The 16060-nt window shown below is 41.2% G+C and overlaps 1 protein-coding gene across 1 annotated transcript; it reads left to right on the top strand.

Annotated features, from left to right (window-relative positions):
* Window positions 1-6976: 6976 nt before the first annotated feature.
* On the top strand, window positions 6977-15358 carry LOC126926581 (uncharacterized). Its single transcript, XM_050742950.1, has 3 exons — window positions 6977-7396; window positions 8562-8671; window positions 11901-15358. Exons 1-3 carry the CDS (start codon window positions 7309-7311, stop codon window positions 14736-14738), a joined length of 3036 nt encoding a protein of 1011 aa, XP_050598907.1. The 5' UTR covers window positions 6977-7308; the 3' UTR covers window positions 14739-15358.
* The last annotated feature ends 702 nt before the right edge of the window (window positions 15359-16060 follow it).

Genomic DNA, 16060 nt, shown 5'->3' on the forward strand with positions numbered 1-16060 from the left:
TAAGTAACGTAAAGTGACGATGCTTTGTCGGAGGAAAGCTAGCGATGGGTGTGTCTAACGCAAGGGACCATCGGATTTGTTGATGACAATTTTGGTTAGGAAAGTGAGAGCAGTAGACATTGCTTTTGATTGGATAAAATAAGGTTGACGGACTAGGAAGGGTCTTAGCCGTTCTCGATAGAAAGTTACTAGTGTGAAATATGATACCTGAGAAAAATTAACTTTCCCGTGTCGTCCCGTAGTGAACAATAAGCTTTAGAAACGATTCAGTAAAGAGATGTTTGTTCGGTCTGAAGGACCTCAGGTAGAAAATTCCTGAGATTTATGATGGGTACTTAATACTATTGAGGGTATGCAGTAAGGATGTGAGGACATCTGGTTGCCATATTGTCCGCGGTGTGTGGCCTGATCTAGGTCGAGTGTCGTTCGACGTAACACATTTCGATAAATGCTTTATAAATTATCATACTAAAATATGCAGAAATTAATATTATTAAATCATATTTTCAAAGATATAAATATAAATAAATTATTAAAATACAATATTTTTGTAAGTTAATTTGTGTATAAAATCATTTTACGCTACCAGTAAGACACGCCTCACACATGCGCTAAATCATTTTGAGTTGCTACTTCGCCCGACTGCAAAAGTCCATGAGTGCATAGGGTTAGTCTATTATCATAAAATTTCTGATGTAATATAATCTAATACAGATCGTGAATTCTTTATAAGAATGCCGATGCATCTCAGTTCAATTCCAGTAGATCCCTCTCCTCGAACTCCCATCGACGCACACACACATGCACGTGCTTTTTCCTTTACTCTCAGCGAACCCCAATAAATGCAACCACATTACATTCACGCTACGAAAAAAGATACCACCAAACATCTTTCTGAACGGCATGCATATAACACAAACAAAGCATGTCAAATACCTAGGACTCCACTTAGATACACAACCCACATGGAAACTACATACCAAATCAACAGTAGGAAAAATACAGAAAACAAGGAGACAAATGCATTGGCTAACAAGCCGAAAGTCCAAATTAAGCATAGAAAATAAATTAAAAATATATAAAACGATCATAAAACCAATCTGAACCTACGGAATGTCACTATGGGGGACAGCAGCAATGAGCTGTATAAACAAAATAGAGATAATACAAGCTAAAATCCTTAGAACAATAGTAAACGCACCATGGTACGTTAGAAATGATGACATACGGAGGGACCTGGGAATCCCAGCGGTCAAGGAAGAAATTAGCAGATACTCAGAAAAATACAAATCAAGAATAGCAACAGACCCAAACCTGCTAGCTGCGGAAACGTACGAAACCATAAACATGGACAGAAGGCTAAAAAGGAAGCACCCAGCAGACCTCATAAAGGATATAACCTAGCAAACGCGAGGATGGTACCCAGCTGGGGGTAGCCACCAACATGTTAATATAACTGCTAACAAATTCTACCAAATGTCCAAATTGGACAAATTGTGAATTTCAATAAATAAATATATTAAAAAAAATCTAAGATGTGATATGGAAAGGAGATACCTATATATTTAACAGTGTGCTGAACTGGATAATGTGCTAAAGGGGAAGACGAACGATGGCGGCAAGCAGAACGGACACGTGCACGTCGCTCCGTAGGCATAACCGAAATATCTGGGTTAATTAAAGAATTCGGGCGGAAAAGTGCACGAAAGTGAAGTTTCTAGTGCTCCGGAATGAGTGAGAATACAAGGAATAGTGGAGCTCGCTGGTAAATAGCGAGAGAAACGATAGAAGTGCTGTGTGTGAAAAGTGAGGTTAGGGGCAGAGCGGAGGCCATCTTGGGTCGAGCGACCGAAGCGCCACCGTGCGGGCTACCTGGGTAACCAAGGAGTGGTGGAGAGCGCCTCCGTGGAGGGCCAGTTAAAACTCCCCGCGTCGAACAGTGATAGTGACATTGCGAGTTTTAGAAATAATCCGGACATCAGTCTTACGATTGGCGACTTTACGACGACATCGGCAAGTTTACTAGGATACGAATCGCATACACTCGGAAGGATACAGGTGATTATACGACGACCGGCTACGTCGAAGGACATCCATTTCGTATATACATATAAATATATATGTATATATAACATACAAAATAGAATATGGACAAGTACTATAAGGTAAGTAAACTTACGGCTCAGGGGGTTTCGGAGCTTCCAGGCCCCGTCGGGGATTCGAGTAGCGTCCCAGGCTTGACCCGACGGTCACCCAACGACTGGACGAACGGCGAGGTGAAGGTCGATCCCAGGGCCTCCCCTCGTTCGATAAACACGACCGGGGACCAAGAAACACCCGCAGAGGAAAAGATGTGCAAGAAAACCACAAGAAGATACCTCGAATTTGAGGAAGACATCGCGGGAATCATCGAGGATGTCGAGATGCCAATGCAGGCATTCAAGGAAAAGACACCACCCACCGAAAAGACGTCCCGAATCGCCAAGGAAAAAATCTTGAAAGGTGACAAGATCACAAGATATATGAGGAAGTCCCCAGTGGAGGAGGGCGCGTGCAAGACAACGAGAAGCCTGGCCAGGAGCCAGCCGATGGCAACGAGGGACGAAGCAGCCAGCACCTCGGAGCTAGACACACCGGCGGAAATGTCGGACAGCGGCAGCGAAGCGGCGGCACCAAGGGAATGTCTCAGGAGGAAGGCCATGGCGAACAGAGCAACGGCCGAGACCAAATGCAATGACGAGGATAGTATCGTCATCAAAATGAGCGAATGGAAGGCGATGACAGAAATCATCACAGAAGTCTTCCGCGAAATCCAATGCATAGGTAGCAGACTCTACCCCATGAGCAAAAAGGATACCGACATCAAGAAAATGAGGGACGCTATCAGTAAAAAAGCGATCAAGCTCCACTCGATGTTGGACGATATGAGGCTCAAGAGGAACGCTAGGATAGTCACGACCACCAGGATGACCACCCCTCCGGGGAGGAGTGAGGAGAAGCAAGGAAAAAGGAAGGAGATATCGCCCGTCGAGGGGAAAGGCGACACCAAGAGAAAGAGACCAACGACCGTGGAGGCCTCCTACGCAGGAGCCTGTGCCGGCAACAGCTCGGCAATAGCGACTACGGACTGCACGGACAGCGACGTAAAGGAAGACTGGATCCCAGTCCGCGGAAGGAGAGGAAAAAGAACGCACACCCCGACGGTGGTCAGGAAGGCGAACGCAGAAAGGGCGGCAGTGAACAAGCCAAAGAGGCCGGAGGGACCGAAGAGGGTACGTAACAGACCCGACGCCATTCTTGTCAAAGTAGGACAAGACAAGGAGTGGATCCAGGTATACAAAGAGTTGATGGGGGCAAGGGAAACCCTAAAAGAGAGCAGCGGAATTAGAAGGAACAGAACAGGAGACATTCTGATCGAGCTGAAAGCAGGTAGCAACGCCAAAAAGACCGCGGCGGATATGAACACGGCGCTAAGAGGCATGGTGAGAGCGCTACCAATGCGCGACAAGACCTCCGTGGAGATCAGGGATGTAGACCCGCTCGTAGGCAAGGAAGATCTAGCCAGGGAAATAGTAATGCAACTATGCATAAGCGACATCACCGAGGTCGAAGTAAAAACCCTAAGAATGGCGCCGTGGGGCACCCAATCGGCAATAGTGACGATGCCGAAAGCCTATCTGGCCAAAGAGGGGGCAAGCCGGAAGATCAGAACCGGCTTGACTATAGCCTCGATAAAGGCACTACCCAATGTGGTAAAGTGCTTCCGATGTCACATGTTCGGGCATATCGCGAACAAATGCACGGCGATAAGCCCTGGAAAGGAGATTTGCAGGAAGTGTGGAGCCAAAGACCACACGATAGCTGCCTGCGTCAACGCACCCTGCTGCTCCATCTGCAGCAAGGAGAAAGGAATGAAATTTGACCACGTAACCGGATCCCTGGCTTGTCCAGAATATAGAAGGCGGTTGAAAGCGAATAAATGAGGATACTGCAGATAAACCTCAACAGATGCAAGCTGGCGCAGGACATGATGCACCAAAGCGCGATCGAACTTAGGCCGGATTTAATAATAATATCCGAGCCGAACAGGCAGCTACCGCACTGGTTTAATGACACCAAAGGAGACGCCTCGATATGGGTCACACTCCTCAATGGCAAACTGCCTAATGAAACAACAGAGGTCAAGAGCGACGGGATAGTGGGCGTCCGCGTTGGCGACGTCTTCTGCTTCAGCGGATACTGCTCACCCAACATAAGTAAACTAGCATACTCCAAGTACATAGACACGCTGTCGACTATGACGAAGAGCGTTGCTAGAAGACACGACAAGGTCGTCGTGGCCGGAGACATCAACGCAAAGTCAACCTGTTGGGGAGGATCGACCACAGACAAGAGAGGGAGAGTCTTAATGGAGGCACTAAGCGGCCAGCGGGTGTTTCCAGTGAGGCTCAAGGAAAGGTACACCTTCTTCATGAGCGGGAAGACGAGCTTCCCCGACATAATAAGCGTATCTAACAAGGTCAGCGAGATACACGCCGGAAGCGCGGTCTTGGACAAATACTCGGCCTCGGATCATCTGTACGTGCTCCACAGGTTTAAGGCGAGGAAGATCCGGACCGTATCGAAGTTCTACAGGAACGTGACCAAGGATATGTCGCCGGAGGAGTTCCTGAGCAGATTCGACGACACATTGAAGAAGGAGGACCTCAACGCGGCTATCGGAGCGGATGGGGCCGAGCCCTTGCAAAAGAGCTTCGAAGGTACGTGCGAAGGGATGCTAAGGAAGTCGAACTGTGCGACGAGCCGCAAGTACGCGAACTACTGGTGGAACCCGATGATCGCGGAACTTAGAGCGCAGACGCACAAAGCGCTCAGGAAGGTGACGAGAAAAAGGAAGAAGAATGCCGGCAACACCGAGCCCCTCGTCAACGCCTACAAGGAGATCCGAAGGCAGTTAAAAAAGGAGATGGCCCGCAGCAAAAAAACAGCTTGGGCAGAATACTGCAAGATACTGGAGAGCGACCCTTGGGGCAAACCCTATCGCACGGCCATGAAGAGATGTAAAAGCAAGGGACCAACCAACGACATGCCGATCGACATGGTGAAGGCAGTCCTACAGAGGCTATTCACCTTGGGACACGGACCCCCCCCCCCCCCATCATGAGGGACGCGAAGAGGCAGAGACCGAAGAAGAAGGAGATATCAGCCTCAGCGTCGACATCGGCGAAGGCGATGTCGTCGATGCCGCCGGAAGAATGAACACCAAGAAAGCTGCAGGAGTCGATGGCGTGCCGGGCGAGATCGCAAAGCTGATAGCGAGTAGCAGGAGCGAGCTCGTGACAAGGGCGTTCAACGGCATCACCGAATCAGAAAGGATCCCAGACTGCTGGAAGACGGCCAGAGTAATACTGCTAAGGAAACCGGGAAAGGATCCCAGTCTCCCTAACGCGTACCGGCCGATAAGCATACTCCCTACCATGAGGAAGATCTGAGAAAAATGCTTTAAGAAGATCATCGAGAGATGCATCGGAATGGACCCGTTCCATCGGAGGCAATATGGCTTCAGAAAGAAGAGGAGTACTGTAGATGCCATCACACAGGTGATGAAGTTTGCCAACATCTGCAAACAGAAGAAGGTAATATGCGTGATGATCACCCTGGACATTAGCAATGCCTTCAATTCGCTCAGCTGGAAGAGCATATACGTGGAATTTGACAAGAGGTAGCTGCCATGGAAGGTCAAAAGGCTAATCGGCAGTTACCTAGCTGGAAGGAAGATCATCGTGAGCAACCAGCACGGCACGGTGGAGCACGAGGTGGCAGCGGGAGTTCCGCAGGGATCCATCCTCGGACCATTCCTGTGAAACTTGGTATACGACCGGTTGCTAGAGAGACTCGACAACATGCCAATGGTCAGAGCAACCGCCTTCGCGGATGATCTGGCCATCACATGTTCCGTCGGGAGGAACGAAGAGGCCTCCGCCAAGGTCAACACGATGCTAAGGATCGCCAACGATTGGTGCACGAGTGTCGGGCTCACTCTGGCGAGAGAAAAGACGGAAGTCTTGCTCATCACAAGTTTACGAGTGCCGAGAGTGGTGAAACTCAGGTTGGGCTCCTCTGACATTGAAACGGTCGATCGCATCAGGTATCTCGGAGTCGTCATCGACTCCAGTCGGAGGTTCGGTGCGCATATCGAGATGGTGTGTAATAGAGCCGACAAGTTAATAGGAGCCCTTAGGGGAATACTACCCAACATCAACGGGCCGCCCAGCTTGGCTCATAGGCTCTACTACAATGTGTGGGAGTCCATCGTAATTTACGGAGCACCGGTGTGGGCTAGAGCAGCGAACACCGATAAGAACAGGAAAAAGCTGAACCGAGCACAACGAACGGCCCTGTGCATAACAACGACGGCATACCGTACCGTCTCCCACGCGGCACTTTGCGTGTTGACCGGGAATCTCCCGATTTACATAAAGATAAAGATGCTCGGAGAGACCTACGAGAGGAACAAGATCCATGGGTCCAGGATTGGCACGGATGACGGCTGCAAGCTGAAGGAGGAACTGGAGGCGATTCGCAAGAAGGCCCAAGAGGACTGGCAGAAGGAGTGGAACAACTACAAAAAGGGGAATATCACAAAGAAATTAATACCGAGTGCGCTGCTATTTACCAAAAAGAAGATGGACATCGATCACCACACCATGCAGCTGCTAACCGGGCATGGGTGCTTCGGTGTCTATAGGAAAAGGATTGGCAAGGACAGCGACAGCAACTGTCTCGACTGTGGAGACCCGAACGACGATGCAGAGCACGCCCTCTTCGCGTGCCCGAAATGGACGGACAGAAGAATCGAGCTGGAGAACGCTCTGGGCGGGAAGATAGACGTGGGCAATCTGATCGCCACGGTGACCGCCAAGAACGAGAGCTGGAATAAATTCAGGCAATTCTGCAAGACCGTCATGTGTCAAAGGAGAGTGACAGCGAGGGCCTGGGAAGAGGCAAGGAGGAGAACGAGCGAAACAACAACTACGCGGAGCAATGAGGGCAAGAATACGAAACAACGAAAAACCGCAGAAGGAGATCAGCCCAGTATTCTGAAATGGCTGAGAGGACGACATGAGCAGTAACTGCCCGAAGAAGTAGATACAACGGGGCACGAAAGGACAACCCTGATGACTGCCGACAGGTTTTACCGGGGTTGTCTGCCCTCAAAGCGGAGGAAGAAGGAGGAGGGGTTTTTATTGGGTATGACAACGACATCCGACCGACTCCCACATAACCCAGTGATGCGGGTCACTAGGCATGCGTAATAGCATTTTCCCCTCCCCACGCAAAAAAAAAAAAAAAAATAATGTGCTGAAGGGAAGAGAATATATTATCGAGACACTGAGTCGGTAACATTTCGAATAATACTAAAATGCTAAAGGTTCCCAATGCTTCCAGATGTGCGACAAATGTGTTTATTCTACGTCTCATTTATATATACTGATATAAATGTTTCTTCTGTACTTCGTTCCGTCTGTGTCATTGTATCTCAGATGATATTACATATAAATATGTTGTCGGTAATTTACCGACCGCAAAAGTTGATGGTCCATCGAATTCAAATAATCATTTCTTTAACCACATTTTAATTTCTTGAGCAATAAGATTCTCATCCTTAACGCTAGAGTATAAAACAGATAGTTTGACAAATATTTTAACAACCAGTGGTATCTCATAAGCCTTTCACAGAGTCAACAGTAAGTACATGTGTATGTATGCACATATTTGCCATGTTCGAATACACAAATTTAAGAATTCCATTAGAGTGGGTAAGACTCCTACGGACCAGAAAATATTTCTCGAGTAAGGGATTTCAATCGATTTGTTAGACTTCACCGTGCAGTGCTTCTTGTGTCTGCAGCACGATCGTGTTTAGAACTAAAGTCTATTGTATTATGTAAAACTACAGTTATTTAAACAAAATTCTTTTGTATCACGTGAAATATTGTATGTCTACTTTAAGTATATTGATGAAAATTATGAAAAGCAGTTTAGTTTATATTGTTTACATTCAATGATAATGCAAACAAAGGTGTTAACAAATCGATGCCAGCGCTACGACTAACGGCTGATTTGTAAAGTACATTTCCGAATATTAAGAGCATTACCCTCTCTACTGGAGTTTACAAACCTGTGTATACGTATGATGCAGGAATAATCAGATATTGATTGACGTGTGTTGGTGTTGCTTCTTAGATGCACAGATATACATACATATATATCGTGAGTTTATATAGAAACGTGAATATGAAAATTGTATTGGACATAACTTGAAGTTAGTCAGAAAATCTACTCAGTAACACGCATGCGCTGTAGCTCTACGAATCAATTTTTTATTTACCGTTACGTGTAAACGTACAATATGATACTGTTTCGTAATTAAAATGCAATTTATAAAATAGATTAGGTAAAATTAGATGAAACTAATATTAAACTGTCGAAGAGTGATGTATTATAAATAGTATAAGGTTCTTTATTGTACATTTTCCCTCCATAAATATAATTTCAAGGTTACTTCCTTACCGATAATGATCTGAACCTACCTGAACTGAGCGGCATGTTTGCTACTAGTGGAGGACGCCATTTGAATGCCCACAGTACTGCTTATGGTGGTGTCCGAGTTTGAACGGTATTCTCTCTCTCTGTGCATGTTTGTATGTGTATAAAAAAAATTTACATTCTATCTTGAGCGCGAACTATTAACAAAGGAAAACATTTTCTGGATGCAAGTGAATAATAAGTGAATAATAAGTGAATAATAAGTGAATAATAAGAGAGTGTAAACATCTTTTAAGATCATGTATGACATGTTAACCTGAAATACTTTTCATCATCTTCTGCTTTTCATTGATTTCACGACTTTTTATCAAATAATTACAGTTTTGTTAAATATATTTGATAACTTTCTGTTATGATATTGTTATGTTTACTTACTGTTTGATATTTCGTACAATTTCTATATTCATTTACAAGTTGCTACTGTTATTGTGCAGTTATAACATATTTTAAGAAAAACGCGAATTGTTTTTTGAGGATATTATTAAAGTCTACTACTCACTAATTATAGATTTTCTTTGTGCACAGGCAAGCAGTTTGTCTAATAATAATAATAATAATTTCATAAAGCAAATAGCTCGAGTGTTAATTTACGTACACCCCGTTGATGCAATTGGACGACAAAATGGACGTAAGTACCTTTTGAAACGTCATTCGATAAGAGAACTTTGACCGTGCTGAATAATATATTTTGTTTCTATAAATCTTGGTTAATATAACATATTAAGCTAACGATTATGTACCACTTTCTTTAACTATTTCAATATAACAAAGTAAGATTTGCTTCTTTGGCCGTTGTGACGCAAACTTGTGATTTTTAATAGAAATGAAATTTAATTGTTGAATTAGAAGGAATTTCTATCATGGTACATAAAATTTTGTATAATATATCCGTCAATTGTAAGATTACTTTGGCCAACGCGCTGTGATCTTTTGGGTCTATGCTTTATATATTATGGCTCAATAATAATACATGGATTAAAAATATTAAAGTAATGTAGAATGTCTAGCATCGATGCAACCTTGCTTATTATCATCAATATAATATTTAATTGCTCCTTGTAGAGTAATGAGTTTATACGAACGTGATTATTTTACAATTAAATTTCATTTACATACTTTATTTCATAAAAATGGAAATATTGAATTGCAAATGATTTCCATTAATATGTTAATATTTAGTATACTGATTATGTTTACCATTTGTGTTATTATTATTTGTTATTAATTTTCCTAGGCTTCTAGAATATAAAATTAATATTTATACATATATAAATATGTTTTATGTAATATTAATGTAAATCACTGATGTATCGTGAAATGTTATCTATTTATTCATACGATACCAAGTGAATTAATAAAAAAGATGCATGTTACAGATGAGATTTTTATCACGTTAATGGGTTAAAGCATACGAGCGTTGAAACAACGTATGTTGTAAAAAATATATTGCCGTATAATAAATTAAAACTCACACATGTATCAGGAAGGTTCATCACTGGCAACGTGCATTACCTTTTCACTGATATATTTATATGAGTACGGGCGTTGGATTCAGCTGAGGCATGTTTTGTATTGTATAACCTTAAATAGAGCAGGTCACGTACCGTTAGCTATTCGTTATCAATTCGATGAGCATTGAACGTATTTTTTATGTATGCCCAACGATTATCCTATAGCGAATAGTTGGATCGGAATGAAAACCCCCTATTTTGTGCGACGATTTTTAGATTTGTTTATTATGAATCATTTGTTACTGCAAAAATCATTTGTATAAATCAAATTATTTAAAGTTATTAACTTCAGATTCAGATTAAAAAGAAATATTTTTGGAGTTTTACAACACAATGTCGCGAAGGTTCCGTTAAGCATGGTTTACGCCACAGTCAAGAACAATCGCTATTTTTGAGAAATAGAAATTTAGCGCTTCGACCATCTACGTGCCAGCACTCTGATAGTACTAGATAGTAGATGAGTAATTCTTCCGCCAACTCTGCAAAACAGGCAACGCTCGTATGCCGTGACTTCTACGTACCTACGAAATGACTGTGAAACTTATGTCTGTTTTAACGCTCGTGTACCTTTATGCCCAGGTTTAAATTTGTGCATGTGTTATGAAAAATATTGCTGCTGTCAGTTCATATACAAAATTTTTCCGCACACATACATGTTTGCATTCGTGTGCGTGTGCGTTTGCCCGCGTGTACATATATTCTTATACAAATTGGCAACATAGTGAAAGGGAGGAATTTTGCATATGTCCCTTACTTCCCGAATAGCATTGGGACAGTAGTTCTAGAATAGCCCTGCGTAGAAAATTCGTTGAGCAGCCTGTTCAAGTTGAAACGTATTGCAATGACGCTACGCATCGACTCCAAAGTCTCATGAAATGACATCAGTATGTCAATATATACTTAATATATATCCAATGGCTTTGCTTACAAATTAAGAAAATATATTACTTTCTGCATCGATTCAAGCCAACATACATCATAAAAGAACAAAAGACGTTGATGCGTTCATCGCATCATTGTTTCGGCGTATGTAAGCACCGTTGACAGTCACGTTTTCCTTCTGTTTGACCGGATACTACCATTAACTGCTTCTCACACCGGTTACTAATTGCAATTGATTCTACAATATTTTCTATCGAAATGGATACGAATATTTCTATTTTATATTTTCAAATGATATGGAATTTTTAGAGTTTTGCATGGTGTTTGTTACTCTGTCGTACATTTTATTTCTCATTTATAATATACAATTTGTTAAACATGTAGAAGGACCGTTCGTTGCTTTGTACTAATTTGTTACCTGGAAGAATACATTCACGAAATAACGTTAAACAACCATGCTAAAAGTATTGTTTGCGAATCTGATTTTTCTTACATTTGAATATAGTTGAGAGTTGAATATAGTCGACTTCGCTACATAATAGTTTGAAAATATCGATCGGCCCTGTCCTATAGTAAATGTTAGGAGTTGAGAAATAGTTTCTTAATAATTCTAACGGAACCGTAAATTTGCACAAAATTTGCACGTCTCTTGTTATGTATGTAGTATTCTGGATTTGTGCAGCTACTTATTTCATGTTTTTAATGGTAGAATCTGGCTAACTTATAAACACGGCGTCACAAACCGTTCTTTCTAGTATCTAGTTCTGTAGCTCCATACGTAGCTTTCTATCCTACCCATGATATTTATGGCACGATTGACTTCAATTACCAGACTAGGACTGATTCATCGATTTTTCGTTTCTTTGGATGTTACATTAGGTTTGTATATTTTTTCAGCCTTTTGAATATGCAATAAGCATAAAGGAAGAGCCAATCGATCCAGGGATCTGCGATGATTTGTCGCCAATTGATACGAATACAGAGAATGAAAATGAAACAGCGACGTTTAAAGCTGAATCTTTGGATGACGTTTATTGTAAAAATGAAGAATCCGCGTTTCTTCAAGAAAGTACGTATTTAGAAAATAACAAATCGGATGCTGATAAACGAAAAAGTAAACATAAAGCACCTTCAAACAAAAGAAGAAATTGCAATGTTTGTTTGTTAACTTTTCAAACTAAACATTTATTGGAACTGCATAATAAATTATATAGCTGTAATATATTTAAATGTAATAATTGCACTGCGATCTTCACTATGCGTATTTCGTTGATACGTCATTTAAAGAAGCGATGTTGTACGAAAAAGTCGTCGGGATATAGATGTAATTTTTGTAACCGAAATTTTTCCTATAAAAGACATGTCCAATCTCATTTATTCCATGCGCATGGGAAAGCGATATTTTCTGGTGAAAGCAAAATTATGGAAACATCTCCTGAATCGTTAGGAAAGTCGAATAATTCGGATGGTATAGTCATGTCAGAATCAAATACTTCACACAGTCCTTGCCCAAAAGACGTAAATAGCTCAATAAATATATCTTTGAAACTATCTAATAGTTCAAACAATACACCCACCGAGGGTTCCAGCAGCAAGATCAAGTCTACGCATCCGAAACGGTTAAACGATTCGTATGGCACTCCTTCGAACAGGATGAAGCAGACCGTCCTTACAGACTTCATACCGCTGTACAAAGACAAACCGAACGACGAATGGGTTAGTCCGGAAAAAGTTATCGATACGGAGAATATTCCTGTTAATGCGACTATTATTCCAACTTCAACGCTCGAGACATTCGGTAACGAGACATCAGCGGCTGCAGAAGTTATTCAGATGTCGAATTCTGTTGAGCGAATCGAATCTCCTGTTAGGAATAAGCCATTTGTTCAAATTCATGTGAATTTAAAAACAATGATATCTTTATTAAGGAACGAAATAAAGGCTAAACTTGAAAGCTCTAATACCTCGCACAATATGTCTTATAACCTTAGACCAGTGAAAAGACGTTCTTCTTCTTTATATGATTCTTACGATTTATTGAAGTTTGAGACCTTTGGAAGATCAAGACAATCTTTTAAAAGAAACAAGTCCCCCTATATATTTAACCAAAGCAGAAGATCTGCAGCTGAAGTTGAGTGTAAAGAATGTGTGGTCCGTTTGGAGAAATGCGACAAATTCTTGGAGTCTCCTAGTTTTGTGTCAAACGTAGAGGAAGACGAAAACGAAGACGCTTTCAAAGAAGCAGTATCGAAAATTCTGAAAGAAGGATTTAAAGGTTTTCGTGAAACAAGCTCGGCATGTAACTTGCCTTTGAAAGCTGACACGATCGCGTCAAAGCGATTCAATGAACTTGTAAGATCTTTCGCTGATAGATTAATCGTACCTCAACGAGAATCGGTTGAATTTCAGAAGAACTTTAAGGTCAATAAGCAGAAAATATTTCAATGTCATATATGTCAAAAATCGTTTTGTTTGAAGGAGAACCTGCGCGAGCATATGAAATTGTTCCATACGATTTACATGTCGAGCATATGCAACGCCCGTTACACGTCCATGAATAAATTACTTACTCACTATCTACGTCAGCATATCGTGTTTAAACGAAGGGAATGTTGCGTGTGTTATGAGAAGTTTGACACGCCGGCATTGTTGAGGCGACACATGATTGTGCATTGCTTGAAGACCATAAGATCAAAAAAGGACGCTCCAATGGTTGATGTTGAAAAAAACTGCAACGCATTCAAGAAACAATACAAATGCAAAGGTTGTCGCAAACGATTTTGGCTATACTCATGTTTGAAACAACATAAGAACGTATGTCGTCGAATGAAAGTCTTAATAAATAAACAACGTGTACCTTGTGTAAACCATTTGTCTCGGTCCTTGAAAGAACCAAGTGACATGGAACTCGGCATAGTACAGTCACCTGATTTTGAACAAATGTTGGATGTTTCGGATGAGACGACAAGATCTTTGGAAAATTATTTGACTCCGAGTACTCTTATTACGGATGATACTTTCTCTTCGTCGTTCGATACAGCTGCAAAGAACAAAAGATTACGTAATGGGAATACACGCGTAAAAGGTCACAAAGCGAACAAGATGGACGGAACAAAGTTTCTTTGCATTATCTGTGGAACACAATTCCAAAAGTTTAAAAATTTGTGCATACACGAGCGCACCTATTGCCAAACAGCCACAGAGAAGTGTAACGTTTGTAACACGATGTTTTCCACTAAAAGGTTATTACAGCTTCACATACTTGCTACTCATACGCCTTCGTGCTCGATGAACTACAAATTCTTTTGTAAGTTCTGCAATCAAGGATTTGTTAAGAAATCGAATCTTCAAATTCACGAACGACACTTGCATATTGGGCAGGATACTAGACTGGAGCTGAATTCCGATTGCGTTGTGAAAGATAAACCAATCTGTAATATATGCCATTTGTTATTCGAATCCTACGAACGTTTAGTCGAGCATAATATGTATTATTACAAGGGCAATGATTTTTTATGCGCAATATGTGGCAAGTTGTGTCAAGGAATGTACAAGTTTTATCATCACAACAAGTTGGAGCATTGTCCGGACGAACCACGGAAATTGCACCCTTACAGATGCAATACTTGTAACGAAGGCTTCAACTACGAATCACATTTCCACGCACATAAGCTACACGTTCATTCGCACGATTCGACCGCTGACGAGGCGCGCGACCGCGATACATCGAATTAGACTTTTCGCATCTGATAAATTAAGATAACCATAAAATAGAAGCATAGATAATATTTAATTCTTCGATTTATAGGTCGTTTCAAAATCAATTTTCACGGTACTATACTGAAGAATCGGCCTAGATTGAGACGTGCAATAAACGCGTTAAGTACACACACACACATACGAAGAAAATGATTTCTAAAGCGCTCTTTAAGTCATGCATTCGCATTTTCCACGATACGCGTGAAATGTATTGATATTTGTTGAAATATACTTTACAAGTCAAATCAACGCTTCTGGTGCAACTGCGCTCGACTCAACATCGAACAGTGAGTGAAATTTGGGTGTCAGCCTTAGGCGCTTCCTGTTCGTTGTTTGCGATGGTCTCAGTTTGCCGAACCAGAATATGTCAAGCATTCTAGGCTAGACGACCAGCGAGAAAAAGAGTGAACCAGATATTCCATATTGTTTCCAACTTTATTTAATATACATCGTTTTGTTCACATAAGAGATAAAGAGATCTAATCGCGTTGATAGATCGAGTAATACATTTGTCTGATTTTCTTTGAACGCGTTATATTTATGTGCTTTTATATACGTATATGTTTTCTCCGTGCGTGTGCGTGTGCGTGTGTGTGTGTGTGCGTACGCGCGCGCACGTGTACTTTATCAAGTACGTTGATCATTACCCTATTTCATTATTGAAAAACTTTTTGTTAAAGGAAGTGCGTGCGCGTTTGCCGATTTTCATATTTTATAAATTGTTTTGTCAACGTAAATGTTTGAAAATAAATAAAAGTTAGAAAATAAAGGAAGCGAGGGTAAGTAAATGTTGCAATCTCTTTTCTTAATTGGTCTGATATTGATCATTTTTCTTCTATTGCAATGTTTGTTCGCTATAATTATTCGTTTAAACGTCCGCTCGATATAATATTTATAACATTCGTTAAAAACTGAACGAACCTATTAATGAATCTGATATTGAGATTAAAAAAAAATTCATTTCGTTTATCGCACGTGAAATGATTATATGATAAATTTCATATTTGACAGATGATTAATTTAAATATGGATCGTAATTACAATTTTCATTATGAGATGATATATTTACTTACTCAGCTATCGATTAATAACGTCGAATGATAATTGTACGGGAACGACAATGCTTTGTAATGTGCAATTAAACTATTACGTTCAATATTCAGTAAATTAATATTTCAATTTCCATCACAGTGTCGGTCGCATAATACGATAATCGAGAGGAATATGAGACCAATTTCGTCGTATTAGAATTTCTATAAAGAAATAAAAATTGACGTTTATATCAAATATATTGGTTG

This window comes from Bombus affinis, chromosome 18, assembly GCF_024516045.1.
Source record: "Bombus affinis isolate iyBomAffi1 chromosome 18, iyBomAffi1.2, whole genome shotgun sequence".
In the NCBI taxonomy this organism is placed as follows: domain Eukaryota; kingdom Metazoa; phylum Arthropoda; class Insecta; order Hymenoptera; family Apidae; genus Bombus; species Bombus affinis.

Excerpts from the sequence above, each read along its gene's own strand:
- LOC126926581 (XM_050742950.1), top strand. The coding sequence starts at position 7,309 with ATGCGTAATAGCATTTTCCCCTCCCCACGCAAAAAAAAAAAAAAAAAT. Across the intron at positions 7,397-8,561 it reads ATATATTATCGAGACACTGA|GTTACTTCCTTACCGATAAT; the intron begins GTCGGTAACATT and ends TATAATTTCAAG. Across the intron at positions 8,672-11,900 it reads CTGCTTATGGTGGTGTCCGA|CCTTTTGAATATGCAATAAG; the intron begins GTTTGAACGGTA and ends ATATTTTTTCAG.